This window comes from Capricornis sumatraensis, chromosome 16, assembly GCF_032405125.1.
Source record: "Capricornis sumatraensis isolate serow.1 chromosome 16, serow.2, whole genome shotgun sequence".
Lineage (NCBI taxonomy): Eukaryota > Metazoa > Chordata > Mammalia > Artiodactyla > Bovidae > Capricornis > Capricornis sumatraensis.
The window spans coordinates 30,676,637-30,704,477 of NC_091084.1; the positions used below are offsets into that span (position 1 = coordinate 30,676,637).

At 49.6% G+C, this 27,841-nt stretch overlaps 1 protein-coding gene across 1 annotated transcript; it reads left to right on the forward strand.

Moving 5' to 3' along the window:
* Positions 1 to 629: 629 nt before the first annotated feature.
* On the forward strand, positions 630 to 27,573 carry TMPRSS4 (transmembrane serine protease 4). The gene is made up of 12 exons (XM_068987970.1): positions 630 to 668; positions 7,666 to 7,699; positions 10,214 to 10,327; positions 13,007 to 13,159; positions 14,651 to 14,780; positions 17,893 to 17,994; positions 19,325 to 19,365; positions 22,723 to 22,882; positions 24,160 to 24,326; positions 25,456 to 25,554; positions 25,741 to 25,883; positions 27,352 to 27,573. Exons 1-12 carry the CDS (start codon positions 630 to 632, stop codon positions 27,571 to 27,573), a joined length of 1,404 nt encoding a protein of 467 aa, XP_068844071.1.
* Positions 27,574 to 27,841: the final 268 nt, after the last annotated feature.

The following is a 27,841-nucleotide window of genomic DNA, read 5'->3' on the forward strand; positions in this document are numbered from 1 at the left end:
GCCGATGGCCCAGCCCCACTCTGCAGGCTGACTGAGAGCAGCCTCTGGTCCCCAGGCTCACCCGGAGAGCTTCCCCCACCCCTTCCCCTGGGTTTCCCCCCTCCCTACCATATCACCAGCCTTAGCAACCAAGCTGCCACCTGCCAGAGCCCCTGAGGACCTGTACATCCCATCACCTAGCAACAGCAGCATCCCTGCTCTAAATTTTCCCAGGGAGACTATGGGAAGCCAGGGCTTCAGACCCCGTGGGAGCTTGAAGCTGCCACAGACCAGATCAGGGCCAGAAAGACCCTTTCTGTAGACCCCTGCTTTTCTCCCTTCTTCTACACCCCAGTCAGCCAGCTCTGCGCCCCTACCAACTTCTTCCTGGAATAAGGAATGAAGAGATAGCATTACAGAAAAGAAGAGAGAAATGAGGTCCAAGGGCAGGCTGCTTGGCAAAGAAAGCACACCAAGGAGCTGACCAGGCTTTCTGGCCTCTGAGAGCAGTTGCTTCTTTTTTGCCTCATTATTAGCCTGGTGGTGCCCATTTCATTGTGCGGTTAGTTACCCTCTTCTCTGCTTAATCATCTCTGAAAGAGAGCTCCCAATTACTGAAGGCATCTTGAGGTTCAGAGAGGTCGAGGAGCATGCCCAAGCTCACCCAGCAAGTCAGAAGACAGGGCAAGGTGAGAACACATACTCCCCCAACTGGGTCTTTGTCTTTCCTACAGTACACTTGATCCTCGCCCCCATTTAAAAACAAGAGCTGCCTTACGTTTGATTCATCATCTCTGTGCTGGAGGGGAGACAACTGAGATAGCTGTCTGTGATTCAGAGCTGAGCTAAATACAATCAGGAGTTTCTTGGGGATCTAAAAGAGCAGGGACTTGAGGGGAAGGGATAGTTAGGGAGTTTGGGATGGACATGCACACACTGCTGTATTTAAAACAGATAACCAACAGGGACCTACTGGCTGGCACAGGAAACTCTGCTCGATGTTATGTGGCAGCCTGGATGGGCGCAGAGTGTGGGAGAGGATGGATACATGTATATGCACAGCTGAGTCCCTTTGCTGTCCACCTGAAACTATCACAACATTGTTTATCGGCTGTACCCCAATGGAAAACTAAAAGTTAAAAAAATAATAAACAGCAGTGGCTGAGGTAAATAAAGGAAAGAAGTTAAATAAAATAAAGGTAAGTAAAGGAAGGAGAGCCGGTGATAAAGTGCAAAGCTAAAAGAACAGAGGGAAGAAGGGGTAGTGAATCAATAAAGCTCCTGCCAGGTACCAAGCACTGTAGTAGGCCCTTTCCTTAACTCAGCCTGGGAGGAAGGTCTTCTCGCCCCTGTTCAGGGACAGTTTAGCAGAGTCAAGAACCATGCAGAGGTGGGTTTGCCTCCAGACTGAAGAAGGGCTGGGGAGATGCCGGGAGTAAGTTCTACATGTTGATTGCATGCTAATTTTATGCAACTAGACCTCATTGCAGGGGAGTAGAGAATCAGAAGGATCCAGTACCGGTTGACAACAACCAAACAGCTTCCTGAAACAGTGGGAAAATGAAAACAACAGTCCGCCAAGTCCAAGAGGCTGGCCTCAAGGGCTGGATCTGTTACTTGCTCTGGGGCCATAGCGACCACTCAATCTGTAGGAGTCTGGGTTTTCTCTTGTATAAAGTGGGGATAATTTCTCAGGGTTGTTGTGAAAGTATTTAATCCTCATGGCATTTATGAAAGATATGTAACAATACCCAACTGCAGAATAAGTTGTTCTGCCTCCATATTCAGGTCTTGGGTTAATGTTTTTCTGCCCCCAGTTGAGAAGCAAGTTAAGAAGATTCTCTGATAGAATCAGGCAGTAGGCAGTAAAGTAATGTTTTCCAGTCAAATAACTTCCACCCACCTCCCACCTCCCTCCAGCTCTGGGGTCTCTGGAGCCCTAGGGATTCTTGCCCTTTTGTTTTACTCCAGACAGCAGGAGCCTTATTCCAGGATGAACCCTAGGTCAGACACTGGTTCGGCTGGCCCCGTGAGTCAGGGCTCTACTGGCAGCCTGAGTCAATAAGGCAGGTGACCCCACCTGGAGCCCCAACCAAAAGAGGAGGGTCAACGCCTCTGCATGGGCAGGGCTGGGCCTGGGCTGTGGCAGCTGTGGCTAGAGGCTGAGTTCAACCTGAGGATAAACGGAGATGCCTCCAGCAAAGCAGAAGGAGGCACAGCTGGTCTTTGGTGGCCTCCTAGCCCCCTTTACTCTATCAGCTCCAAGGCAATATATTCTCCTGGCCTGGAGGGTTTTCTCCAGGAAATCAAGGGAGTTGCCTGAGATGGTGTCCAGAGACCCTTTCAGCCGTGTACCCTGTGATCATGCAGGGATCCACCACAATGTTGGGGGCAGGCCAGATCCCAGGATCTAATCTGGTCCCCACATCTCTCAGCTCCCCCCTCCCCCTTCCCTCTGCTCAGGATTGATTTTGGACCAAAAGGCAACGCAGCTGCTGAGTCCCCATCTTTATCCTGCTCGGGAAAGTAGTTGGCATTGATTTTCCTCAGCTGTCATTCATAGGCCTAAAATGCACTTACCTTCCTACCCACTCTCCCCAATGCCTTTGACCTACAGCAGCTGCCCTTGCCAGTTTAGTAACCCATCATCTCTCATCTCTGTGCTGGAGATGTTTGCCAGAGAGGCTTCAAGAAAAACCAAAGAGTGAGCCACTAACTGAAGAACTCGGGCAGCATAAGAATAGTAGGGACTTCCCAGGTGGTCCAGTGGTTAAGACTTCACCTTGCAATGCAGAGGGTGCAGGTTCAATCCCTGGCCAGGGAGTTAAGATCCCACATGCCCTGGGGCCAAAAAACCAAAACATAAAACAGATGTAATACTGTAACAAATTCAGTAAAGACTTTAAAAATGATCCACATCAAAACCAAAAATCTTTAAAAAAAAAAAAAAAAAAGAAAGAAAGAAAAAAGGTGGGAATCAGAGCAGAACATCAGGAGGATGGGAGTTTAACACCTTGACCACTATTCAGCTGAAGCCCTCAGCAGAGCCAGGTGGCTGCATTTTTCCTTTCTCTTTGACCCTTGGGTGCACGGCCCTGGATAAATCATAATCCTGGATTCATGGCCTATTTCACCGTTGGCCCATGCAGAGCTCACTGTACGTAGCTCACCCCCTAGCTTCAGTAACATAATAAGTCTCCATAAACCTACCACCCAAAACCAAAGCCAGGATTTAGCAATAACCTACATCTAACCAGGAGATCTCCTTGCTGAGGTAGGTGGGCAAGTGTCTTTTGTTTATTAATTCAACAGATCTTAGTTGTACATCTTTGATAGGCCAGAAAGGGTGCTAGAATCAACCTGAATCCCATGTTTATAATTTCCTTGCTTTTTTTGGAAAAGATTCTGTGTTCTATGAGATCTTCTGGGAGTTGATTTTTCCTTTAATATGAAATTGCTCACGCCATTCGTATTACTCTGTGGCACTATAGTTCGTGTGTTTTGACTGCAGCGTAATATTCTATTGTGTGAATTAACAGCCAGCTTCTTCAAGGCTAGCTTGGGACTGACCCCTGACACTGCAACCTTTTCCTTAATTTTTTCATTCAGCAAAGATTTATTAAATACACAGAGTGTGTCAGGCATTGCAGGAGACAGTCATGACCAAAACAACCGCAGCCTCTATCGTTCTAGTTTGCAGGCTTTTCTCCCCATTTTTCTTTTGTTTTCTAAAAGGTAAGGCTTTTCTGTATAATGACCACTATTCGGTTGATAGCAACAGAAAGCATATTAGCCCGGGGTACCGAGGTCACTTCAGTTCAGAGATGAGGAATTCAAGGTCCCAGCAAGAACAGGCTGAAGGCCTCTTTTGTTCCTGCTCTCTCTGAGCTTCTAGCACAATTCTGGACCCACCAAAGGAAAACAGTCAATATTTGTTGAAATAATAAACAAAAGAAACTCGACCTACCTGCTTCAATCAATGCAGACCTTTATGTGCAGGCAGACTCTGTGAAAAAGGAGGACTTGACGGGGGACTGTCCACCACCTGGATGCTCTTGATATCCCTCCAAACTGCCCCTCCCATAGCCTTCCACATCTCAGCGTATACCCTCTTGTCTGTTCACTAAAAGCCCAAAAGCATTCAATCTATGAGTAAGGCCAATTGCCTTTAGGCCCTGGAGGAGGGCATGGCAATCCACTGCATATTCTTGCCTGGAGAATCCCCCTGGTCAGAGGAGCCTGGTGGGTACAGGCCCACGAGGTCTCAAAGAGTCAGACTTGAGTGAGTGGCTAAGCACACATTGCCTTCAGGGGTTTCCCAGGTGGCGCATTGGTAAAGAATCTGCCTGCCAACATGGGAGACACAAGAAACTGAGGTCACCTCGGGTTCAATCCCTGGGTCAGGAAGATCCCCTGGAGGAAGAAATCGCAACCCACTCCAGTATTCTTGCCTGGAAAATTCCATAAACAGTGGAGCCTGACGCGCTACAGTCCAGGGGGTTGCAAAAAGTCAGACTTGACAGAGCCACTGAACACATACACGCATTGCCTTCATCTTCGAAGCACAGTTGAATCTTTCACCAACTGTCTATTTATCCCTCTATCCATCCTGATACTGTTGGTAGCCACCCTGATCTCCATTCTGTTCCCCCAGCACCAAGCTTATTCCTGCCTGCCTGGCAACTTCCGGTCATTCAAGCATCAGACCAGAGGCCCTCCCTAAGCTGATCCCTTCCCTAGATCTCCTATTCTCAGCACACAGCCAGGTACTGTCTCCCATCACCCGCATTACTCTCCACATAGCACCCAACTCTGTCTGGGTTTATCTGTTGATGATCGGCTCTTCTCTACCCTCCCCTACTATCTCCCTGACTCCCCCACCCCCTCCTCACCCCAGGATACAAGCTTCTCAAGAGCAGGGTCCCTCATATCTTGTTTGGCACTTCTCTCATCCTTGCTGTAGTTATTTCTCATTTGTCTTTAAATCCGCCGCTGCCAGAGCAGTGCCTGGTACAACACAGACCCTCAACAAATATTTGTTTAATACTTAGCTATTGAACCACTCTGGTTATCAGACAAGTGTTATTTCTTTTCACCTTTGTATTAGACTGAATTAGACAAAAGAGCTTTGTGGACTGTTACTTGCTGATTGTGTGTAGATTACTGTTGGTAACATCGCCTGACTCTGTAGCTACCAAAACGGAGGGAGTCACCGGATTTGTTCTCATCTTCATCCCGGAAGTAGCTGCTGATGCAGGTCCTGGTGATGGTGGAGGAGAGACGGCCCAGAAGAAGCTACAGTACAGAGCCCAGAATTCTAGCAGTCATTTACTAGGCCTCTACTAGGTACAAGCCAGATTCAAAGCACTAAAGGCAAAGGCAGTAAGAAATAGAGATCACCGACTGGAGAGTTCCCGGGTAGATTCCTGGGCCAAGTGTCTGGGGGCACAGGGAGGAAGGGCCCGGAAGGAAGCTGCTTTGTGAACCAGGCACTTCCCGCTAGATATCTCACGGCAGCACTATGACGCAGGTGTCATTTTCCCCACTCTACCGAGGGGACACCTAAAGCTCAGAGAGGTTAAGTATCTTGCCCAAAGGCTCACAGTTAATAGGAGGCAGAGCCCATGTTCCAACTTGGTCCCTGCAGAGCCTTGGCCATCTCTGCTGCATCCCCCAGCTACCCGTGGCGTAGTGCCCCCACAGGGCAAAGCCAGGCCCGTCCCCACAGCAGACCACAGAGTTGAGGAAGAAAGGAAGAAGCTCCTTCTCCCAATGACTCTGTCTGCCATGAGAGCAGGCAGCTCCCAGGGACCCCACAATTTCTAATCTAGATCACCCCCCCCACCACCACAACCAAGGCATTAGAAGAATCCCTCTCAATCCCCAGTGGGACTCAGGAAATTCCAGCTGGAAATGTCCAGGGACCTGAAGCTTCCCCACCTGCTCTGGAATGGCTGTGACCTCAGCCAGTGGGCTGGTGAGCCCCGGGGTGGAGACCTAGACCTCGCCCTGCCCAGGGGCTCCAGGTCACGTGCAGGACAAGGAAAAGGAAGAAAGAAAAGAGAGTTTACAGCTGGCAGGAAAACATGAACTTAGGCAGCACCCTCCCCGAGCCTCTGCATTGCAGGAAAGGGTGCAAGTACTTTGCGTGAGAGTCATTGGATATTTATTTTTGTATGTGTGTTGAAAAGACTACACTTGAAGAAATATTTTAGTGTCCTGGTTGCTTTTTGTTTCTGTTTATTCTGTTGAGTATAATATATGATCAGTAAACTACTCAAATCTAAAACATACAACTCAATGAATTTTTACCCATGGGGACTCAGTGGTAAAGAAGTTTCCTGCTATGCAAGAGACTCAGGTTCAATCTCTGGCTCAGAAAGATGCCCTGGAAAAGGAACTGGCAACCCACTCCAGTGTTCTTGCCTGTGAAATCCCATGGACAGAGAGCCTGGCAGGCTACAGTCCATGGGGTTGCAGAAGAGTTGGACACAACTTAGCGGCTGAACAACAATATACCCCCATGTAATCAATGCTTAGATCAAGATCCAGTTTTCCAACATTCCAAAAGGCTCCATTGTGCTCCTTCCAATAACCCTCATTATAATCACGGTTATGCTTTCTATCACCATGGATTACCTTTACCTTCTAATCATATATATGAAATAATACTCTTTTGTGTCTATAGTTTCTTTTTTTATTATTATTACATCTTTGAGATTACTCCATGTGTCATTGCATTTTGCACTGGTTTATTCTTGTCTATTGCTGCATGATATTCCATTATATGAATATACCACAATTTACATATCTATTCCACCAGCGATTGACTTTTGGATGTAATACAAAGACTTCTATACAGGTGTTTTGTGGAACAAATGTACTCATTTCTCTTGGCCCTAATTCTTGGTCATAGAATCATAGAAGAGTCATTTGTTTAGCTTTAGTAAACTCAGCTAAACCTTTTTTCAAAATATTAGTAGCAATTTACACTCACAGCAGCAGTGTATGAGGTTTCCAACAGCTCCACATTCTCATCAACACTTGTTACTGTCAGGCTTTTTAATTTTAGCCACTCTGGTGTCTGTGTAGACATGGCTCATTGCGGTTTGAATTTACATTGGCCTGGAATTCCTCCGTGGTCCAGTGGTTAGGACTCTGCACTTTCACTGCTGAGGGCCTAGGTTCAACTTCCGGTCAGAGAACTAAGATCCCACAGGCCGTGTGGCATGGTAAAAATAATAAAAATAATTTACATTAGGCTGATGAGTGATGATATCAAGCATCTTTTGGCACTTAATTTGCCACGGAAGCATCTCCTTTTTTGAAGTGTTTGTTCAAGTTTCTATAGAATTATATCATCCGTAAAAGTAGACAAATGATTGACAAAAACATAAAAGAAAGCAAAATCATCTTAGAAGCTCAGTAAAACACTCAATAGCCCAGCAGCCAGTTGCTTCTATGATTGATAACTAGTTGCTACCACTAGTAAACCTGCTGTACCAGGTCATTTGAATGCACAACTAATTTTCATATTTTGAACCAATTATTTATACATCATGGAGACCGCCAGCTTAGACTTAACAGGGAAAAGAGAACATATATAAAAGCCCTTCACTCAGTTCATAGCCCCAGCCTAAGAGGCTCCCTCTCTTAACTCACTGACTATTTTTCCTTCAATTACAGGATCCTGAGATCAATCGACCCCTGAACAGCCTCGGTAAGCTCAGGTCTGGCTTTCCTTTGTCTACCTCGGCCTCAATCAGTTACCAAGTAGATACTAAACCCCTCTTGCAGGACTTTCACTACCACCTCCAAGTGCTAAATGCTATGGAAGACACCTGTCCATCATTCAACAAACATTTATTGAGCAAGTGTGACCTCCAGGATTCATTCTATTAATACAAGTAGAAGGCACAGTCTCGGGAGAAAGGACCAACAAACCTAAAACCCCAGTGGCAGTGATTCTCTAATTCACTCATTCAGTTCCTCATTCTCTCATTCCTTCAGCAATACTGTGACAGCCTGCATGGGCCAGGCCCTGGACTGGACGTTGAGCTACAGCATAAATACAACAGCTAATGTCCCTGCCCTCATGAAGTTTACAGTCTGACCATGCTGCCGAGGAACAACCTGAACAAAAGTGCTTTCACTAGTAAAATAGAAAATGGGAGGGATTTCCCTGGCAGTCCAGTGGTTAAATCTCCATACTTCCACTGCAGGGGATGCCAGTTTGATCCCTGGTCTGGGAACTAAGATCCCACATGCCAAAAATTTGTTTAATTAAATTGTAAAAAAGTAAAAGCAAAAAATAGCATATAAAATGGAAATAGCAGTATTTGCCTGACTTACAGCAGAAAAAAGGAGTTAATAGATAAAGTCTTCCCAAATATAGAGGGATTTTTTCCCCTCTCATTCCATTTCCTTAAATTATTGATACCTATGCCTGATAGCCTGGATCAGCAAAAAAAAAAAAAAAAAATTGAGCAGAAAACAAATATTAATATGACAGGTTCATAGGGAAATGACCAAACCCACTTACTTTGACAGCTTATTATTTCAGGGTCATGGGTTAATAAAGATCACAAACAATACAATCTTCAGCAGGTAAATGATGCCTAGTTTCTACTTTGCGATTTAACATATCAGTATTCCCTGGCATCCCCAAAGAACACCAGACATACAAGTGCTCCATCACCTGAGTAAGCCTGGGAACTGCCAAACCAGAAGACAATTAAGGGAGCCCGGGAGGGAGAAATCTGTGCCAAGTGACAATTCTGAAGTCAAGAGCGATTACAGGCTGTGCAAGGACCAGGGAGTGAACCTGTTCGTGTGGAACGGGGGCTGGCGAGGGCTAGCAGTGGAGATCCATTGGACTGGGACAGGAGGCCAAATTACAGTGGGCTTGAAAGCCCAGAGAAGAGTGTGGTCCAGCTACGGAAGTCGTGGGGAGCCCTTGTGGGTTCCGGAGCAGGGACATAACAGGATGAAAGCAAAGTATTAGGAGGCTCTGTCTAGCAGCAGATGGCTGACAGGCTGAAGGAACTGAGGCAGGCAGGGACGCTGTTCACAGGTCAGAGGGTTGGTTAACTTTATAAAGAGTAAACTTTACAGACTATAAACCAAGAAAACCCTTCCCTTCATGATGATGTTCTCCATGAGAACATCAGGGAGGCAGAGACACTGGGCCCTGGAACTCATCAAAGAATTCCCAATAAGGACTTCTGGGAAAACCAGCCAACCTTGAATCCCCAGAGGTAAGTGCTCAGTGAAGAAACTGCACATGAATGAAGGAGCAAAATGTCGCCATGTCCACGGCCACAGGAAAGAGGACAGTTTTGAATACTCACTGCTGGAACTTGAAAAACAACACCCACTAACATTATTAATAACCTACTCCGTTGTCAGGCGGCATTAGTGGTAAAGAATCCACCTGTCAACGCAGGAGACATTAAGAGACTCAGGTTCAATCCCTGGGTCAGGAAGATCCCCTGGAGGAGGGCATGGCAACCTACTCCAGAATTCTTGCCTGGGGAATCCCATGGACAGAGGAGCCTAGAGGGCTACAGTCCGTAGGATCACAAAGACTCGGACACGACTGAGCTACAAAGCACACTGGACTGGACAAGCTCGTACTGTGCTGGCAGCCCCTGCACACCCAGAGCTTAAAGTCTGGTCAAAAGTTAACCCAGGAAAGAGGATGCCTGCACGCATGCTCAGTCCTGTCTGACTCTTTACAACCCTGTGGACTGTAGCCCACCAGGCTCCTCTGTCCATGAGATTCTCCAGGCAGGAATACTGGAGTTGGTTGCCATGCCCTTCTCCAGGGCATCTTCCCAACCCAGGGGTTGAATCCCGTCTCTTAACGTCTCCTGCATTGACAGGAAGGTTCATTACCACTGGCGCCACTTGGGAAGCCCAGGAAAGAGGTCACGTGATAGTAAAGGGAAAGGGACGGGCCTCTCCTGGGGCAGATGCAGGTCAGACTGGACAGGGTAAAACATCCCAGGACAGGGGCCACGGCTGGAGGAGCACCGTGAAAGATGGACAGGCCTGGGTAAGTGAAAGGAGGCGGGGGTCCACGCGCTGAGGAAGCTGAGCCTAGTCTGCTGGAATAACCCCAGCACCAAACAAAACTATCCCCAAAATTTTCCTGGGGCCAGAGGGTGGGGAGGCTGTAGCCCTTGGCAGGGGCAGCCTCTGAGGGCTGACTGCTCTTTCCCTCCCCCTACAGATGTCACCCCCTTGCGCAAATCCCGCACCCCACTGGAGACCTTCAAAAAAGTGGGGATCCCAATCATCGCAGCAGTGCTGAGCCTGGCAACCATCGTCGTGGTGGCCATCCTCAGTAAGTTCCAGCCCCCACCCGGCCTCCAACCTCACTCCAGCAAGGGGTAGCTCCCACCCATCCCTCCCCTGCCCTCACCTCCCAGCACTGCCCACCCTCCCCCCTCCACCCCAGCAGAGTCAAGGGGAGGTGATGTGCATATAGCTGAATCCACCCCTGCTTTGAACGAAGCCTTGCTCTTGCAGTGGAGGGGAGATGAACTCCGCCCCCATCTATCCCAGATGGATTCTGTCCCAGATGATTCCTTCTGCCAGGAAAGCACAGTTTGCACCAGTTACAAACCTAATCAGGCAATTTGTGCAGCAGCAGCGCCCCCAGCCTCCTCCTTCCCAGGTCTGCAGACTGAAAGCTGAGTGAATTCTGGCAGCTCTGGGGCTGGAGGAACGGAGCATGTCTGCTTGTGAGGAGGGGAAGAAGGAAGAGGCATTAGGGAAGTTGCCCAAGAGGGCAGTGCCTCGCCCCATCTTGAGCTCTGGCTTCACCATGGCTGGAGCCTAAGACCCAGTGTGATCCAAGCAGGCCACTCTGGGGCCAAAGATGAGCGAATCAAGCAAGCCCTGATTCCCAGAGCCTGTCCCTCTCAGCCTCCCCCACACCCCACCCTACGACTGAGCCCTCACCTCCACCCCCCACAATGGCCAAGCAGGGTACTGACCACAGATTTCACCCAGGAAGTAGGGCCAAGAGGGCCTGACTAGCACTCAAGACACCTGGGATGGGGATCACGGTGCTGCCCCTTCTTGGTGCTGTGTGACCTTGAGTAAGTCTCCCAACCTCTCTTAACCTCAGTTGCCTCGCCTGTAAAATATCCTATCTTCATCAGAGGGATATCAGAGAACCAATGAGGTAATGTGTGTAAAGTACTTGGATTAAAAACTAGGCTGTGCAAAAGTGGAGGTCATCATGCAGTGTGTAGGGCTGAGGTCAAGGCCATGTGTTTGCTCACCAGGCCAGGACAGCTTTCCAGGAGCCTGGGGCAGCCTCCACCTCATCGGAGGACACTCAGAGCTCATCTGGTCCAACCCCTCAGTCTCCCCTTGGGCACTGAGCCAGAGAAGGGGGATACGGCAGTTGAGGGGCCAGGACAGACAATCAGGCCCCCAACTGAGTAGGTCCATTTCTACCTCGTGGTGGTGGAAATGCAGATCCAAGACATAAACATCACCCATCCTGAGTGCCCCACGGGACATGAGACACAGATAAACCCAAACCCTTTAGACCTTGGCTGACCCAAGAGTGGTGGTGGGCATCAGCAGATTTGTTGTCCTAAGCCTGTTTGGCTCAAACTAATAGTAAGATGAGCTTACCTTCTCTGACCATGTGCCCCATCATAGTGGAGAGAGCAGACAGGGCCAGGCTCAGGGTGAGCCAGGGCAGGTACTAATACAGGATTTAGAGTCAGGCTTTCCTTGTCCCAGAAGGTCCTGAGTGACTTCCAGCCTGGGGCCCCCAGGTTCTACAACTAGAATCAGTAACCTGAACTTCCCTCCTGGGCTGGGCTCCAACAATATTTGGTTTCTGGGGGCTCGACTGGTGACACTGTATCCTGGCTTCCCCCAGGAGGCAGGACTGACCCTTTCTCACCCTGGTTCCTGACCACGAACCAAACCCTGAAAGTCGAGGAAATATCTGACCTACTCCTTCTCCCTTACTTCTCAAAGCAAGAGCATCAGGACCAAGAAGTCACATTTTAAGCTCCTATAGGGAAGGCTGGGAGAAGCAGCAAAGAGCTTTGGAGCTGGACAGACTAATTGAAATCCTGGCTCCACCTAAGTGCATGTGGCTTGGGAAATAAACCCTAACTCTCTAAACTTCCATATCATTGTCTGTAATGTGAGTTAATGATAGCACCTACCTCCTAAAGTTATTGTCAGGACTCCGGGTGACAATGCCCGGAAAGCTGTTAGCAGCAATAAGCAGGCCCATCATGACACTTGTTTCCATCACTCTGAGGGCCACTCAAGGGTGATGCTAGGCTGTCCAGGGGAGCTTCAGGCCAAAGGAGAGTTCAGTTAGACAGGAGGAGCTGGGAGAGTTTGGAAAAGTATGGAAATATCTGTTTCCTGAGGACTTAAAAACACTAGACTCCGTCCCATCATCCAAGACAGAGAAGGATCAATAGACTCTGAAGGCAGGAGGCTGCAGACAAAGCAAGCAAAACACCAACCTCGTAACGGTCTTTCAACCCCAGGTAAAAACACCTCGTCCTAGAAATGCGCCTGATAGCGATGAGACACTTTCACAACCACCAGCCCACTGAGCGTTCATTCTCCACAACCCTGTGAAGCCCAGAAAGGGCAAAGGATTAGTCTAAAATCCCCCAGGAGGCGGCAGAGCCAGTTCCAGGTCTTCAGACTCCGGGCCCAGTGCTGTCTCCTCTGTCCCCAGAGGCCCTGTGTACTTGGGGTTGAGAAGCGAGTGGGGCTATTTCTGAGTTGCTCCTCACACGTGATCTTGATAGACTCCTCAGCCATCTTTAGGGATGGGGACTGGTGTTATTATCTCCACTTTACAAAGGAGAAGACTGAGGACACCAGTAATTAAGTGGCAGAAGTGGGCCTGGAACCCATATCTGCCTGTCTCCAGGCCCAGCAGGTTTTCAGGGAAACACAGCCTCTCCTGCCCCTGGGCTGCCTGCCTGACCATCCCTCTCTGCCCTTCCCTGCCCTTGCCTTCCAGTCAAGGTGATTCTGGACAATTACGTCTTCATCTGTGGGCAGCCCCTCCTCTTCATCCCAAGGGAGCAGGTGTGTGATGGCCACCAGGACTGTGCCTCGGGAGAGGATGAGCAGTACTGCGTCAAGAAACTCCCCGCTGGACCTCCAGTGGCAGGTGAGTCCAGGGGCCAAGGGGCCAGGGGAGTGGGCAGAGCAGGAAGTTGGCTCAGGTCCTCTTGGTCCACTGCACAGCATCTGGCGCCTGCCTAGTCAGCTTCCTTCCCGATGGTAAGAGTCTTAAAAGCAGGATCATGTCTTATCTACTGGATCCCCGATACTTCACGTGTAGAAAACACTCAGTATATTTTGATGAACAAATGTGGACCAGAGGGGACAGGAAGTTGTAACTGAGCCTTCCCCATTCCTGCTGCACCTGGATGCTGAATTAAATGACCCTGGGGAGTTCCCTTTTTTCTCTGACACCTGTTATTTCAAAGGGACTACAAAGAGACCATACGGCCACTAGCCAGCTATTGATTCTTCTATTTATTTTGCATGTGTGCTTAGTTGCTCAATCATTTCTGATTCTTTGCAACCCCATGGGCTATGGTCCGCCAGGCTCCTCTGTCCTGGGATTCTCCAGGCAAGAATACTGGAGTGGGTTGCTATTTCCTTCTCCAGGGGATCTTTCTGACCCAGGAATCAAACCCAGTCTCTTGAATTGCAGACAGTTTATTTACCGTCTGAGCCACCAGGGGTGTCTATTCATTATAGAAGTGTTTATTGTAACACGTTATGGAACAAAACTGAGCTAGGTCCTTCAAAGGATGGTTTTTACATAAAAACCCATGTTCTTCCTTGGATTGGGTTAATCCAGCTTGATCCACCTAGTACTTGGACTCTGCAAAGAAAAGACAGCCCAGGACACAGGTGATGGGGGCTTTTATAGGGCAAGGCTGAATGACACCCTGTGTTTTGCTCCTTTTTTTAAATCAGAAATCAAATGCCTGTGAGCCTTGCCACCCTGCTGCCAATAGCAATTCTCACTCACCTACCCCTCTCTGACCTTACATGGAAAAAAGAGCAAAGTTCCTCTTTGAGCAGTTTTCCCAGACTAGAGAACTTGTGTGAACCACGGGTAGGAAGGCCTTGTAATACAACCATCAAATGTATATATGCAAATACATCTAAAAAGTGAGAGTCACTCAGTTGTGTCCGATTCTTTGCGACCCCATGGACTACATAGTCCAGGAAATTCTCCAGGCCAGAATACTGGAGTGGGTAGCCTTTCCTTTCTCCAGGGGACCTTCCCAACCCAGGGATTGAACCCAGGTCTCCTACATTGCAGGCAGATTCTTTACCAGCTGAGCCACAGGGGAAGCTCAAAAGTGAACGCGGAGCTATTAATAATTATGCCAGGGAAAAAGTCAAAATGGAGATTATTCCCAGGACATCTGGTCACCCTAGCTCCTGTCAGAACAAGACTCAGTCAGGCAATGCCAAAAGAGGAATTCCCCTTGAGGTGGAAAGGTTTGATGCTCTGTGAGGCTCCCTGGTTCCTGGCAGGGTCTGGACCACCGGTTCGGGCTGGTCACATGATGAATTCTTTGGGAGATGAGCCAGATAAGTCCTTGCCCTGAGCTGACCCGGGTTCCTTCCCTCCCAGTCCGCCTCTCCAGGGACCGATCCACCCTGCAGGTGCTGAACCCCACCACAAAGAACTGGGCCTCCGCCTGTTTCGACAGCTTCACAGAAGCTCTGGCCAAGACCGCCTGTCGGCAGATGGGCTATGACAGGTACCCAGCCCAAGGTCCAGCGGCTGTCACCTCACCCCATGACCTCTCTGCCTCTCTTTCTTCCTTCCTCTTTTCCCCTTTCCCGCTTTCCCTCCCCCTTCCTCTCTCTTTCCTGAAGATTGTAGGTATTGGAGTCAGACAACTGCTTTTGAAACACTTTCCTTACAAGCAGCATGAAGTTAAATCTCGTAAGCCTCAGTTTGTTGAAGAGTTAATGGAGAGGTGTGCGGGGGGTGGGGTGGGGGCTTCCCTGGTGGTCCAGTGGCTAAGACTCTGCGCTCCCAGTGCAGAGCCCAGGTTTGATCTCTCGTGGGTGAACTAGATTCTGCGTGCCATAATGAAGACTGAAGATCCCGCATGCCACAGCTAAGATCTGGTTGTTGTTGCTTAGTGGCGCAGTCATGTCCGACCCTTTTGTGACTCCCATGGATAGCCCACCAGGCTCCTTTGTCCATGGAATTTCCTAGGCAGCTGGAGTGGGTTGCCATTGCCTCCTCCAGGGGATATTCCCAACTCCGGGATCGAACCCGTGTCTCCTGCATTGGCAGGCAGATTCTTTTACCACTGAGCCACCTGGGAGGCCTACAGTCAAATTAATTAATTAATTTTAAAAAAGAATTAATGGGAGAAGCAATGCCAACCTCATAGCATGGTTATGAGAGAGAGAATATCTGCCCCACCCCTCCCCCACCCTCACCCCCATCCCCACCCACCCCGCCCACACCGTTCAGGCTCCTTTATAATCCCGTCCTTTCCTTTACTCCTCAACCCTCATTTCTTCTTGGTTTGGCAAGATGCCGTCCCTGCCCCAGAATACAAAAAAAATCTTATTTATTTATTCAAAGCCCTACTGGTTAAAATTTAGTTTAAATGAACCTGATCTCACTGGGGTTTCATCAGCGATCTCAGCTCTCTCAGCAAATTTCAAAAGCAGTTTTAAAAAGTATGAAAAATATACAGTTATAAGAAGGATAATTAAGGATGAAAAAGGATACAGTTATAAGAAGGGTAATTAAGGATGAAAAAGGATACTTATAAGAAGGGTAATTCACATTGTGTATTTATATTCATTTGATCTTGGCAAAAACCGAAATGGTAGTTATTATTCTATCTGTTTTGTAAGTAGATTCAAAGAAGGTGAATAACTCGATCGGATAGTAGCTGGGAGCAAGAGGGCTGGAACGTGTGCCCAAGACCCCCTAATTCCTGGGTGTCAGAATTATATCTGTTTCTAGGTTGGATTATTCTCTCTTTTGTGGAGATTTCATCTGTAAAGGGAGGAGAGGGGAGACAGTTGATCACTCAGAGCCTAACTGGAGAGGATAGAAAAGGACCCATGCATTCAGCTGCACAGGGGATAATCTCTTCCTGGCAGGCCCCAAATTTTAGGATTCTAAGAAACTGGATCCAGAGACTAGGTGGAAATACATCCTAGGCAGACATCATCCATCAGTCAATCACAGAATCCTCTTCCATCAAACCCTAGAGCAGCCTCAAGCCCCTTTTTCAATAAGTACTCTAGACAGACATCACCGATCCATCAGAACTATTGGTGCCTTCTGCTCTCCGGCTGCCAGGTTTCTCCTGCTCTCTGCCCTCCACGGTGTGCAACTTGCAGTCCCCTCTGGAAAGGACACCCTGCTCTCTTCATTTCCAGGGAGAGCTAGGAAGGCAAGCCCTGCCCCTGCGTCACCCCTCCCCCAACAGCAACCCCGGCCTGGCCTCCTGGCTGCAGCCCCTCCCACTCCCTCCTGCAGTCCAGCCAACTGCAGTGTCAGCTGTACTAGCAGCGCAGGCTGCAGCTTGATTATGAAACCAGGATGTCTCCAGGGGTTCTTAAGGTAAAAGGCTCCTAGGTTTTCTGTCCTTCTAAGCTCTTTAAGGCATCAAGCCATCTTGCTCTTGGGCTTTGCAAGTTCAAAGCTGATCAGAATTATTCATCATGATGTAACTGGTGAATAGAGGCTAACTCTCCTGAGAATGTCCACTTCCACCATGATCCCTCTTTCTGTATCTCAGATTTCCCTGGCTAGGAGGGTCTTCTTGTTCCAGGACCACAAAACTCTAGATGGCTTAAGATGGGAAGGACTCTGAAGATCATGTGGTCCACCCATCATTTATAGAAGGGAAAACTGAGGCTTAGAGAGAGACCCAGAGAGAAAATGTGACCTGCCAAGGGTCACACATCAAGCTAGCATCAGAGCCAGGACAAGAATCTCAGGCTTGAGGGCTCTCAGCACAAAACCCGGCACTGCTAGACTCCAGCCTTTCAGGGGCCATGGCCGGGTCATCCAGGTAGTGCCAGATTCCTGGGTGGGCATGTGAGAAAGTGCCAGTCAGCCAGTGTCTTAGGTTGACCCAAACCTGCATACAGAGCTTACACTAGCATGACTGGTATAAAGGATGGGGAAGGATAGGAGAGATGGGAAAGAGGCACATTCAGTACAGCAACAATCAGAAAGATGAGATTAATCAGGGAAGACTTCCTGGAGGAAGGAAGGCTTGTACTCAAGGTTTGAAAGAAGACAAACATGGATCTGTGGAGAGAAAGAGGGATAGTGATCCAAATGAGAGAGCTGTTTGTCTGAATGCATGTGAAGCCTGATCTTGGCCTGTCCCACCTCCAAAGGGACCGTAAGTGTACCCTACTACCAAGTTCAGACCAGATGCCTCGTTTGGAGAACCAAGTGTCCACCTCTAGTTCCCTCCAACGTAGGAGTGGGTGCTAACTTGTTTCCTCTGCCTCCTTGTGAACCAGGAGAAACAGCTGAGACATTTGGAATAAGGACAGAGCTGGGAGTTACAAAAGGGTGTCCATAACATTTTTTCAGAGCTCTGGGCTCGGGACCAGTCTTCCCTGCCCAAGAAAGCAAGTCCACGTCAGCACTGTGCTCAGGGCTGAATCCTGGATGTCAGGAACCGCCCTTTGTCCTCTAGCAAAGCAGGCACTGCGCTCGCTGACCAAGGCCACCTCCACTCCCCTGCCACGCCCCACCCAGCTCCCTCCACTGCCCCCTCTCCTGGGAGTGGGGGCTACTCCCACCACCTTGGTCTGAGCTCCTGCCTCAGCTCATGTCTCTCACTCTCTCCCTTTCCCTCCCAACACAAGCAGCAAACCCACCTTCAGAGCTGTGGGCGTTGGCCCAGCCCAAGATCTGGACATTGTCAAAATCACAGAGAACCTGCAGGAGCTTCAGGTGCAAAACTCAAGTGGGTAAGTGAGAGGACGCCTCTGGCCCAGAAAGCTCACCCATGCTCGCCGTCGTTGGGATTGCAGCCAGACCACCCTGAATGGATGCAGCAAGGGGAACATAAGCCAGACAACAAGAACTCCTGGCCAGGCAGACGGTCCGATATCAAAAGCTAGAGCATCACATTTCTGAGCGGTTTTCTGTGTTGACTCTTTGGCTTAATACAATGGGCAGCCGGACAAAGTGAGCTGTCCACATGCTGGCGGACTTTCATCAGTCAAATAAGAAAACCAAATTGGTTTCCTATGGCCTTATGCTCTCTTTGAGCCCCAGAGGCAGGATTCCAAAGGCCACTTTGTCCTTCCTGCCACTCACCCAGGCCAGAGTAGCCCCCACCCCTCACCGCATTTCTAACTCTCCGGAGGAGCAGCTGTATGGCCACAGTCCTGTTCTCATGCCCACCACCTGTGCCAGAGCCCGGCATCTACAGGAACACTGTCACCCCACAGAGAAAATGATGTCTCCTTAGCATGCAGGGAGGTTGTTGAGAGCTGCTTATTCATCAAAGAGTAAGTCTTGAAAAGGAGAGGACTAGGAGCAGAATGAAGCAACCTAGCAGCAGCAGCAGCAGCAGGAGCAGAATGATTGTTTGCCTGGAGTTTCACTAAAATCCCATTCCTCTTCTGTTTGAAGAGCCTGCAGTGCCGCAGACACTGGTCCAGCCTCTGCTCTCTTCCATCTCAGGCTGCCAAGAGCCCCAGGGTGGGCTGTGACTCAGGCAGGGCCCAGCACATAGCAGGTGCTTGTCAGCAGGGGTGTGGAATCCAATTGCATTCAGTCGCACTGAATTGGGTGGAAGTACGGTGTCTATATGGGGCTTCCCTAGTGGCTCAGCTGGTAAAGAATCCACCTGCAAAGCAGGAGACCCTGGTGAGATTCCTGGGTTGGGAAAATCCCCTGGAGAAGGGATAGGCTATCCACTCCAGTATTCTTGGGGTTCTCTGGTGGCTCAGAAAGTAAAGAATCCACCTGCATTGCAGGAGACTTGTGTTTGATCCCTGGGTTGGGAAGATCCCCTGGAGGAGGGCATGGCAACCCACCTTGGTGTTCTTGCCTGGAGAATCCAATGGACAGAGGAGGCTGGAGGGTGTAGACCATGGGGTCACAGAGTCAGACATGACTGAACAACTAAGCACAGCACAGCACGTTGTCTATACAGCCCCCACCAGGCAAGGCTTCATATTTCCCGGGTGCTGGGAGGGGACTGGAATCAATAGTGCCAGGAGACCCGAGTTCCTGCCTGCCAGCCAAAAGACAAGCAAAAACCACAGGACGCCTGTGTCTCCTTTCCAGCCCCTGTCTCTCAGGTTCCCTGGTTTCCCTGCAGTGCCTTGGTGAGTACGTCCCGCCTCTGAGGGTTTGGGTCCTGGGCCAGCAATAAGCAGGAAGGAAGATCTTCATCCTCATTCTTAAATCACTCAGACTCCAAATGTCACTCTATTCTGTCCAGACATTACTCCTTGGACCTTGGGCTTGTAGGTGAACACTCCTTCAAGTAGTTAGTGTTAAGAACTCCCTCCCACTGTCCACCCATATCTCCACACTTGTTGTGGGCAGAGATCCAAGAGAGAGTAGGAAAACCAGAAAGGGCAGGACCAAGCCTCTACCCGCTCTCACCCCTGCCCAGGGCCCACGTAATCTCATTTGCTTATTCCGTTTAGCAAAGATTCATGGAACAGTTAAGATGCGTCATCACTGTCGGATGGTAGCTGGAAGTAGAAGATACGTAAGAGAATTGGCCTCTGTCCTCAGGAGCTAATGGCTGACCAAAGAGAGAGGTGTGAGGCCACATCGAGGAAGTGCCAAACTGAGCAATAGTCCTGACTAACATGCTCCAGAGTGAGCAGCATGGGGCCGGAAGGGCAGGGGGGACATCAGGAGATCTGGACAGCACCCGTCCTGCTGGGTTCCAGTGTGACCGTGGGTAATTCACTTGATCTCTCTGAAATTCATCTTCCCAAGAAGCCCTTTAGTCCAACAGCCCAACAGAATCCGGGAGAGCCCCTAGTTCTGAGAGAAGATCAGAAGGAAAAACAAGCTCTGAGGTCCCACTCATCCCACCAGCCTCATGGGAGAACCAAGCTGAGCCTGGCAGATGGCCAGAAACTGGACCACCTGAGAGGAAGAAGGTTACCCTCGCAGCCTTTGCAGTTTAGCAGTGTGCATGCAGCCCTGCAGTTCAGTAGTGTGCATGCATGGAACAATGGACTGGTTCCAAACTGGGAAAGGAGTAATTCAAGGGTGTATATTGTCACCCTGCTTATTTAACTTATATGCAGAGTACATCATGAGAAATGCTGGGCTGGATGGAGCACAAGCTGGAATCAAGATTGCCAGGAGAAGTATCAATAACCTCAGACATGCAGATGACACCACCCATATGGCAGAAACCAAAGAGGAACTGAAGAACCTCTTGATGAAAGTGAAAGAGGGGAGTGAAAAAGCTGGCTTAAAACTCAACCTTCAAAAAACCAAAATCATGGCATCCGGTCCTATCACTTCGTGGCAAATAGATGGGGAAACAATGGAAACAGTGACAGGCTTTATTTTCTTGGGCTCCAAAATCACTGCAGATGGTGACTGCAGCCATGAAATTGGAAGATGCTTGCTCCTTAGAAGAAAAGCTATGACCAACCTAGACAGCATATTAAAAAGCAGAGATATTACTTTACCAACAAAGGTCTGTCTAGTCAAAGCTATGGTTTTTTCCAGTAGTCATGTATGGATGTGAGAGTTGGACTATGAAGAAAGCTGCTGCTAAGTCTGCTAAGTCGCTTCAGTCGTGTCCGACTCTGTGTGACCCTATAGACGGCAGCCCACCAGGCTCCCCCATCCCTGGGATTCTCCAGGCAAGAACACAGGAGTGGGTTGCCATTTCCTTCTTCAATGCATGAAAGTTAAAAGTGAAAGTGAAGTCGCTCAGTCATGTCCAACTCTTAGTGACCCCACGGACTGCAGCCTACCAGGCTCCTGCGTCCATGGGATTTTCCAGGCAAAATACTGGAGTGGGTTGCCATTTCCTTCTCCATGAAGAAAGCTGAGCACCAAAGAATTGGTGCTTTTGAACTGTGTTGTTGGAGAAGACTCTCGAGAGTCCCTTGGACTGTAAGAAGAGCAAACCAGTTCATCCAAAAGGAAATCATTCCTGAATACTCATTGGAAGGGCTGATGCTGAAGGTGAAACTCAACACTTTGTCCACCTGATGCGAAGAACTGACTCACTGGAAAAGACCCTGATGCTGGGAAAGATTGAAGGCAGGAGGAGAAGGGGATGACAGAGGATGAGATGGTGGGATGGCATCACTGACTCGATGGACACGAGTTTGAGCAAGCTCCGGGAGTTGGTGATGGACAGGAAGCCTGACGTGCTGCAGTTCACGGAGTCGCAGAGAATCGGACATGACTGAGCAACTGAACTGACTGATGCATCCCTGCTGGATGTTAAGACTTTTACCCACTATCATGTGATCCCAAGTTACTGATGCGGTCTGAGCACCTGATGTGCTGAGCTAAGCAGCTCTGAAGTCAGAGCGAGGCTTAAGCCACAGATCCCTCCCTAGAGGAGGCTTCAGTCTCGTTGAGAAGACAGGACTGAACTACGACAACAAGGAAAGCTGGCCAACATCCAGGCAGACTGTGAAAATGCCAGGAGAGGAAAATCCCCAGGGATCAGCCAACTTGGAGAAAATGCTCAGGCTAAACATCACAGAATGAACTGTAGGCTCTAAGAGGGCAGGGACCAGGTCTGTCTCTCTGTCTTGGCCAGTGCTCTCTTCCCAGCTGAATGAACAGTGATTTAGATAAACATAAGAGGAGACGGCATCTCAGGGACAGGGACTTCCTGGAGCAAAAACAGAAAGACTTTTCAGGGAGCTACCAGCAGATCGATTAGGCTAGACAGCGATTTTATATCAGGAGGCTGCCAGGAGCAGGAGTTTAAACTCTTCCCCTACAGATAGAGAGGGATGCTAAGGGGCTTTGAGTGCAGGAGTGAGGGATGTGTAGAAAGCAGTGTTTGGAATTAGAAAGTGTTTCACAAGCCCCTTCCAGGCACAAACCCAGAGAGGGTGGTGGCCTTTCCCCCTTAGAACCATCACTGTGGCAGTGACTGCCAGAAGGATTGGAGAGGCTGGGAACAGGGCGGAGAGGTGGAACTGGAGATTTTTTTACAAGAGTTCGCAAGTCAGACTTGAGAGCCAGGAGAGTGGGATGTGGAAGAGGGAACAGGATGTCAAATCGGGAGACTCTCTGAGCAGGGGGAAGGGACTTGGAGAAAGGTGTGTTTGAGATGGGAAGATCCATTTCTGGAACTTTCTTCCCACTCTCCAATCCCAAAGCAGCCTGTGAGCATCTGTTCACTGTTACTCAGTGGGAGCAGCTGGGGACACACCCCTGGGCAGGACTTTGGGTCCACGTTCAGTTTCAAGGTCACGAATTCCAGCACAATGGACACATCTATATTCCCAGTATAAACTCCGTCCGAAGCCAAAAAAAGGAGATGGAGATTGGGGGGACGTCTGGGACACTCAGTGTCTCCCGGTGACTAATTCAAAATTGGCCTGGTCCTCTACCCCCACCCCTGTTCCCAGTCCTAAGGACCCCGCTCAGGATAGGCTGGGGGCTCTAAGGGGGACAACCCTAGTCCCCAAGAGCCTGACTCCTTCTTTCTTCCTCCTTCCCTCTGAGTCCAGACTGCGGACAGAGCGTGAAGGCCCCTCGGGTGGTGGGTGGGAAGGAGGCCTCTGTGGATTCTTGGCCCTGGCAGGTCAGCATCCAGTACAACAAGCAACACATCTGTGGCGGGAGCATCCTAGACCCGCACTGGATCCTCACGGCTGCCCACTGCTTCTGGTAAGGCGCACGCGGGGAGCCCCTGGGGTCAGAGCCGTGGAGGAACCGGAGCGCCTGGGTCCTCTGTCTCCAATCTGTTGTCTGATGCCCTCCAGCCCTTCCCTGCCCCCTGAAGACCATGTACCAGGGTGTGGCTGCCTAATGAGACACTGGACATGACATCCTTTGTTAGGCCTTGGGGGTCTTAGCAGAGGGTACCAGTCACCAGGCCTGACTTCTTCCCTTTTGGGGGGGAAGCCAACAAAGACCCCATGTCCTCACTCTCCCCTACATCACTCACTGCACAAAAGCACTTCCCATCTGCCTCTGAGGACTCCAAGGGAGGCTTGAGAACTCTCTCCCTTTCTGCCAGTCTTTCAAGAAGTGGCTCCAAATCTAAGGTCCATGCCACTCCTTCATTATATCCAGAAGTTAAAAAAAAAAAAAAAAAAAGGTATTCTGTTACCAGCCAGCAGAGGGAGGCCTGCCCATACCTCTGGAGAAGGCCCATTCTAGGTCCTCTTCACCTTCATTCATCCATCTGTTCATTCATTCACCATCTATGAGTACCTACTAGGTACCATGTGCCTTCATGCAGTAGACACAATAACTGCCTCAGAGGACACACAGTGTAGGCCAGTGATCTTAAACCTTTTTAGAGAATCTGATAAAAGCTATAAACTTTTCCCCTGTGCACTCAGCTGTGTCTGGTGTCAGGAAGAAGACTAGCACAGTAAATTCCCTACATATGAACGCGTTACCTTCCAAGAATACGTTTGTGAGTCCAATTGGTTCATTAACTTCAACAAAGTTAGCCTAGGTACCCAACTTTTACAAATAAAGTCAGACACATTAACGAACTTAAATGATTGGACATGCAAACACACATTCCCATCTTTGAGAGTCTTCAGCTTGAAGGTTCATATGTAGGAGATTTACTGTACACAGTAGAACTGAGCACAGTGCAAGTACCACATGAATAAAAGACCAGTAAAATGCACTAGAGGATAGAGTGTCAGGACCCAGAGCTCAGGCACTGGGCATAGCCCATTCCCCAGCCCTCCAGTTATACATTTCTTCCGGCAGGTTTCACCAGGGAGAAGAATAAAACCCCTCTTTAGAATCTGACCTGCAGTAGGTGATTCCTCAGATGGCCCCTTCTCCAGCACCCCTCACCATCATGTCCCTCCAAGGCAGAGACATGCAGCACCCCACTCCCCAGGGCCCTGGAGACCTAGCCTTTGGCAAAACCTCCTCATGCTTGGCTCAGACCTGAACCGCACTGTCTCTGCCCCCAGGAAGCATCTCGATGTCCCCAACTGGAAGGTGAGGGCTGGCTCAGACAGACTGGGCAGCTCCCCATCCCTGCCTGTGGCCAAGATCTTCATCCTTGAGCCGAACTCCACACACCCCAGGGAGCACGACATTGCCCTCGTGAAGCTGCAGCTACCGCTCACATTCTCTGGTGAGAGCCGGCGCCTGGGGACAGAACTCCCATTCTGCCACGAGCTCTTTCACTAAGTGGCTTTGGGCACATCACTACTCCTCTCAAGACCTCAGTGGGCCCATTGTTTCTGGCAAGTATATCAGCCTATCATCATGAAAGCCATGAGGCCTCCTCGAGCTCTTAACTGACACCCGATCCCTGCCAGATTCTTCTGATGTCTGTTTTCTCTACATAGAGCACCCCAAGTGAGAATCACAGATTCATCCAATCTTGGAGTTGTGAGGGACCTAAAAGATCTCCTGGCCCATCCTCTACCCCAACCAGTGCAAAAGCCTGCACAGTTTCCCTGCCAAAGGGTCATTGGGCCCATTTGCTCTCCTCCAGGGACACCAACTCATTACTGTTAAGGCAGCCCATAGCATCTTTGACCAGCTCTGTTCAATGACTCAAGCTTACACTGGGTGGTATTTAGATCAGCATCTCCAATGGTGGGTTCCATAGAACATGGGTCCCTTGGGTACAAGAGGGTTCCTCTCTCAAATAAGTTTGGAAAACATTTTTATACCATAGCTCTCTTCCTGGAACACATGAGTATATTAATGACACCAGAGGGGTTTTTTTTTTTAGCAATTTGTTTTGTTGTGTTTGATTCACAGTTTCTTTATTTAAAATTATTTATTTGTTTTCGGCTGTGCTGGGTCTCCATTGCTGCATAGCATTTTCTCCAGGGTGGCAAGCAGGGGCTCCTCTTCCTTGCGGTGCTTGGGCTTCTCACTACTATAGCTTCCCCTGTTGCAGAGCAAGGGCTCTAGGCACGCGGGCTTCAGCAGCTGCAGCAAATGGGCTCAGTAGTTGTGTCTCATGGACTTAGTTGCTCTGTGGCATGTGGAATCTTCCTGGACCAGGGACCAAACTCATGTCTCCTGCATTGGCAGGTAGGCTCCCATTCACTACACCACCAGGGAAGTCCAACACATTTTCTAAAGTTATTTGACCACAGAATCTTTTTTTTTTTTTTTCCCATGCTACTCCTATTAACATCCCATGGAACATGTGCTATGGAAACCCTGGTGTTAACCCTTACAGAGGGTTTAGCTGCCAGGCTCTCCTGAACTTTGGGTCCCCTCTTCCTCTCTGCTCCTGGTAGGCACAATCAGGCCCATCTGCTTGCCCTTCTCTGATGAGGAGCTCACTCCAGGCACCCCACTCTGGGTCATTGGATGGGGATTTACAGAAGAGAACGGAGGTAAGTGCCAGGCTCAGGATCACAGGACTAAGTGAGCAGCTCCCAAAAGTGATGGGAAGGAGGACCATTCTTTAGAAAAACCCATCCTGGAGGTCCAAGCACCAAGGTACCAGGAAACCCACAGAACTGTCCTGGGCTGGGATTTGAAGGTGAGAATGGCAATGCGAGTGTGTTTTCAACCTCCAGGGAAGATGTCTGACATACTGCAGCAGGGATCCGTCCAGGTCATCAACAGCACTCGGTGCAACGCAGAGGATGCGTACCAGGGGGAGGTCACCGAGACGATGATGTGCGCAGGCCTCCCGGAGGGCGGCGTGGACACCTGCCAGGTGCGGCCTCCAAGGATCGTGAGGGAATTACAGAGACAGGGGAAGTCTGCTCTGAAGAGATGAGAAAGTTCAGAGGATGAATGCCCCACATGAAGCCTTGCATACGGTGGGCACGCAGTGTGCGACTCAGTGTGTGATGAAGGGAGGAAGGGGGAGAGGGAGAAAGATATAAGGATGGATGCATGCATGGATGGATGGACAGACAGATAGGAGCAGAGAGATTTCAAATGTACATTTTACATACAAAGATGATGTTTCCCTCCCCGCCGGCTCTTACTTCCCGTCACTTAAAACAGTATGAGCCCCTAGCAGGCAGGAACCCCAGGTCTGTTTTCTCTACAGCTGTCCTCAAGCTGCTGAACCACTCTAGAGAAAACCTATCTCAGCCCCAGTGCACTGCCCCTCGCCCATCCTCCTGGCCAGTCCGTGAACATATTCTCACATCCCAACCCAGAGGATCTTCTGAACTATTTTCATTAAAACCCAAAACCCTTCTCCCACCCCCATTCTCAGTCATTAAATTCCTTCACTCAAGAGGCATCTCTGAGGCCTCTCTTGATGACTTGATATCAGGTGGATGCAGAACTTGGAGGACCGTGTCTTCCCTCAGGGAGTTCACGGTAATGGGGGCGGGGGTGAGAAACTCCACAGGCAGTTCAGCTATCGAGTTATTGGGTTCTGAGGGATGAAGCCCCAGAGGCTATAAGAGCTGGTAAGAAGGACACCCAAATAAGTGCACTTTTCGCTATCTCTCATTTTTTATACAAGAAAATGTCATTTTGTAGTTTGCTTGTTCTCTCTCTCTCTCCATCTAATTCCAAGCTCCCTTAGGCCAAGGATCTTTTCTCTTTTCATTAATTGATCTCAGTTATCTAGAACAGTGACTAGCAGGAAATAAGCCCTCCTGTAATGGTTCAATAAATCTGGAAACTACTAGGTTAGATGGGCTTCCCAGGTGAATCCGCCTGAAATGCAGGAAGTGCGGGTTCTATCCCTGGATCGGGAAGATCCCCTGGAGAAGGGAATGGCTACCCACTTCAGTATTCTTGCTTGGAGAATCCCACGGATAGAGAAGCCTGGCGCACTGCAGCCCATATGGTCACATAGAGCCGGACATGACTGAAGCGACTCAGCATGCACTAGGTTAGACAAAGATAACCAGGCTTCCTTACTACAGGACCCCTTAGAGCCCTCACTAAGCTCGTGTGAGTTGCAGATCTCCAAGAAAGGGCTAACAGCACACCTACAACTTGCTTGACCGCAGACAGAACCCTTTCGCCCCAAAACGCAAGGGCATTCCAGGCTGCAGGAACAGCATGAGCAGGGGAAGTGAAGGGGGAACAGCAGAGGGCGCTAGAGAGCAGGGACCAGATGGGCCAGTGCAGTGAGGGGACGGTGGAGAAGCCCACCTCTCCACCCCAGCCCTGCCCACCCTCCCCAGCAGCCTCTGCTCTGGCCTCTCTCACAGGGCGACAGCGGTGGCCCTCTGATGTATCACTCTGACCGGTGGCAAGTGGTGGGCATCGTGAGCTGGGGCCATGGCTGTGGGGGGCCTACTACCCCAGGAGTATACACTAAGGTCACAGCCTATCTCAACTGGATCTACAATGTCCGGAAGGTAAGCGTCTTTGCCCTCTCTGTTGTACCCTCCCTCCCTTCCTCTTCTCTGTGGGTTCCAAGCCACCCTTAGTGACTTAATGGCTCTGAGATACCCCTTTAAACCCAAGGCGATGGCACCCCACTCCAGTACTCTTGCCTGGAAAATCCCACGGATGGAGGAGCCTGGTAGGCTACAATCCATGGGGTCGCTAAGAGTCAGACATGACTGAGCGACTTCACTTCACTTTTCACTTTCATGCATTGGAGAAGGAAATGGCAACCCACTCCAGTGTTCTTGCCTGGAGAATCCCAGGGATGGGGGAGCCTGGTGGGCTGCCATCTATGGGGTCACACAGAGT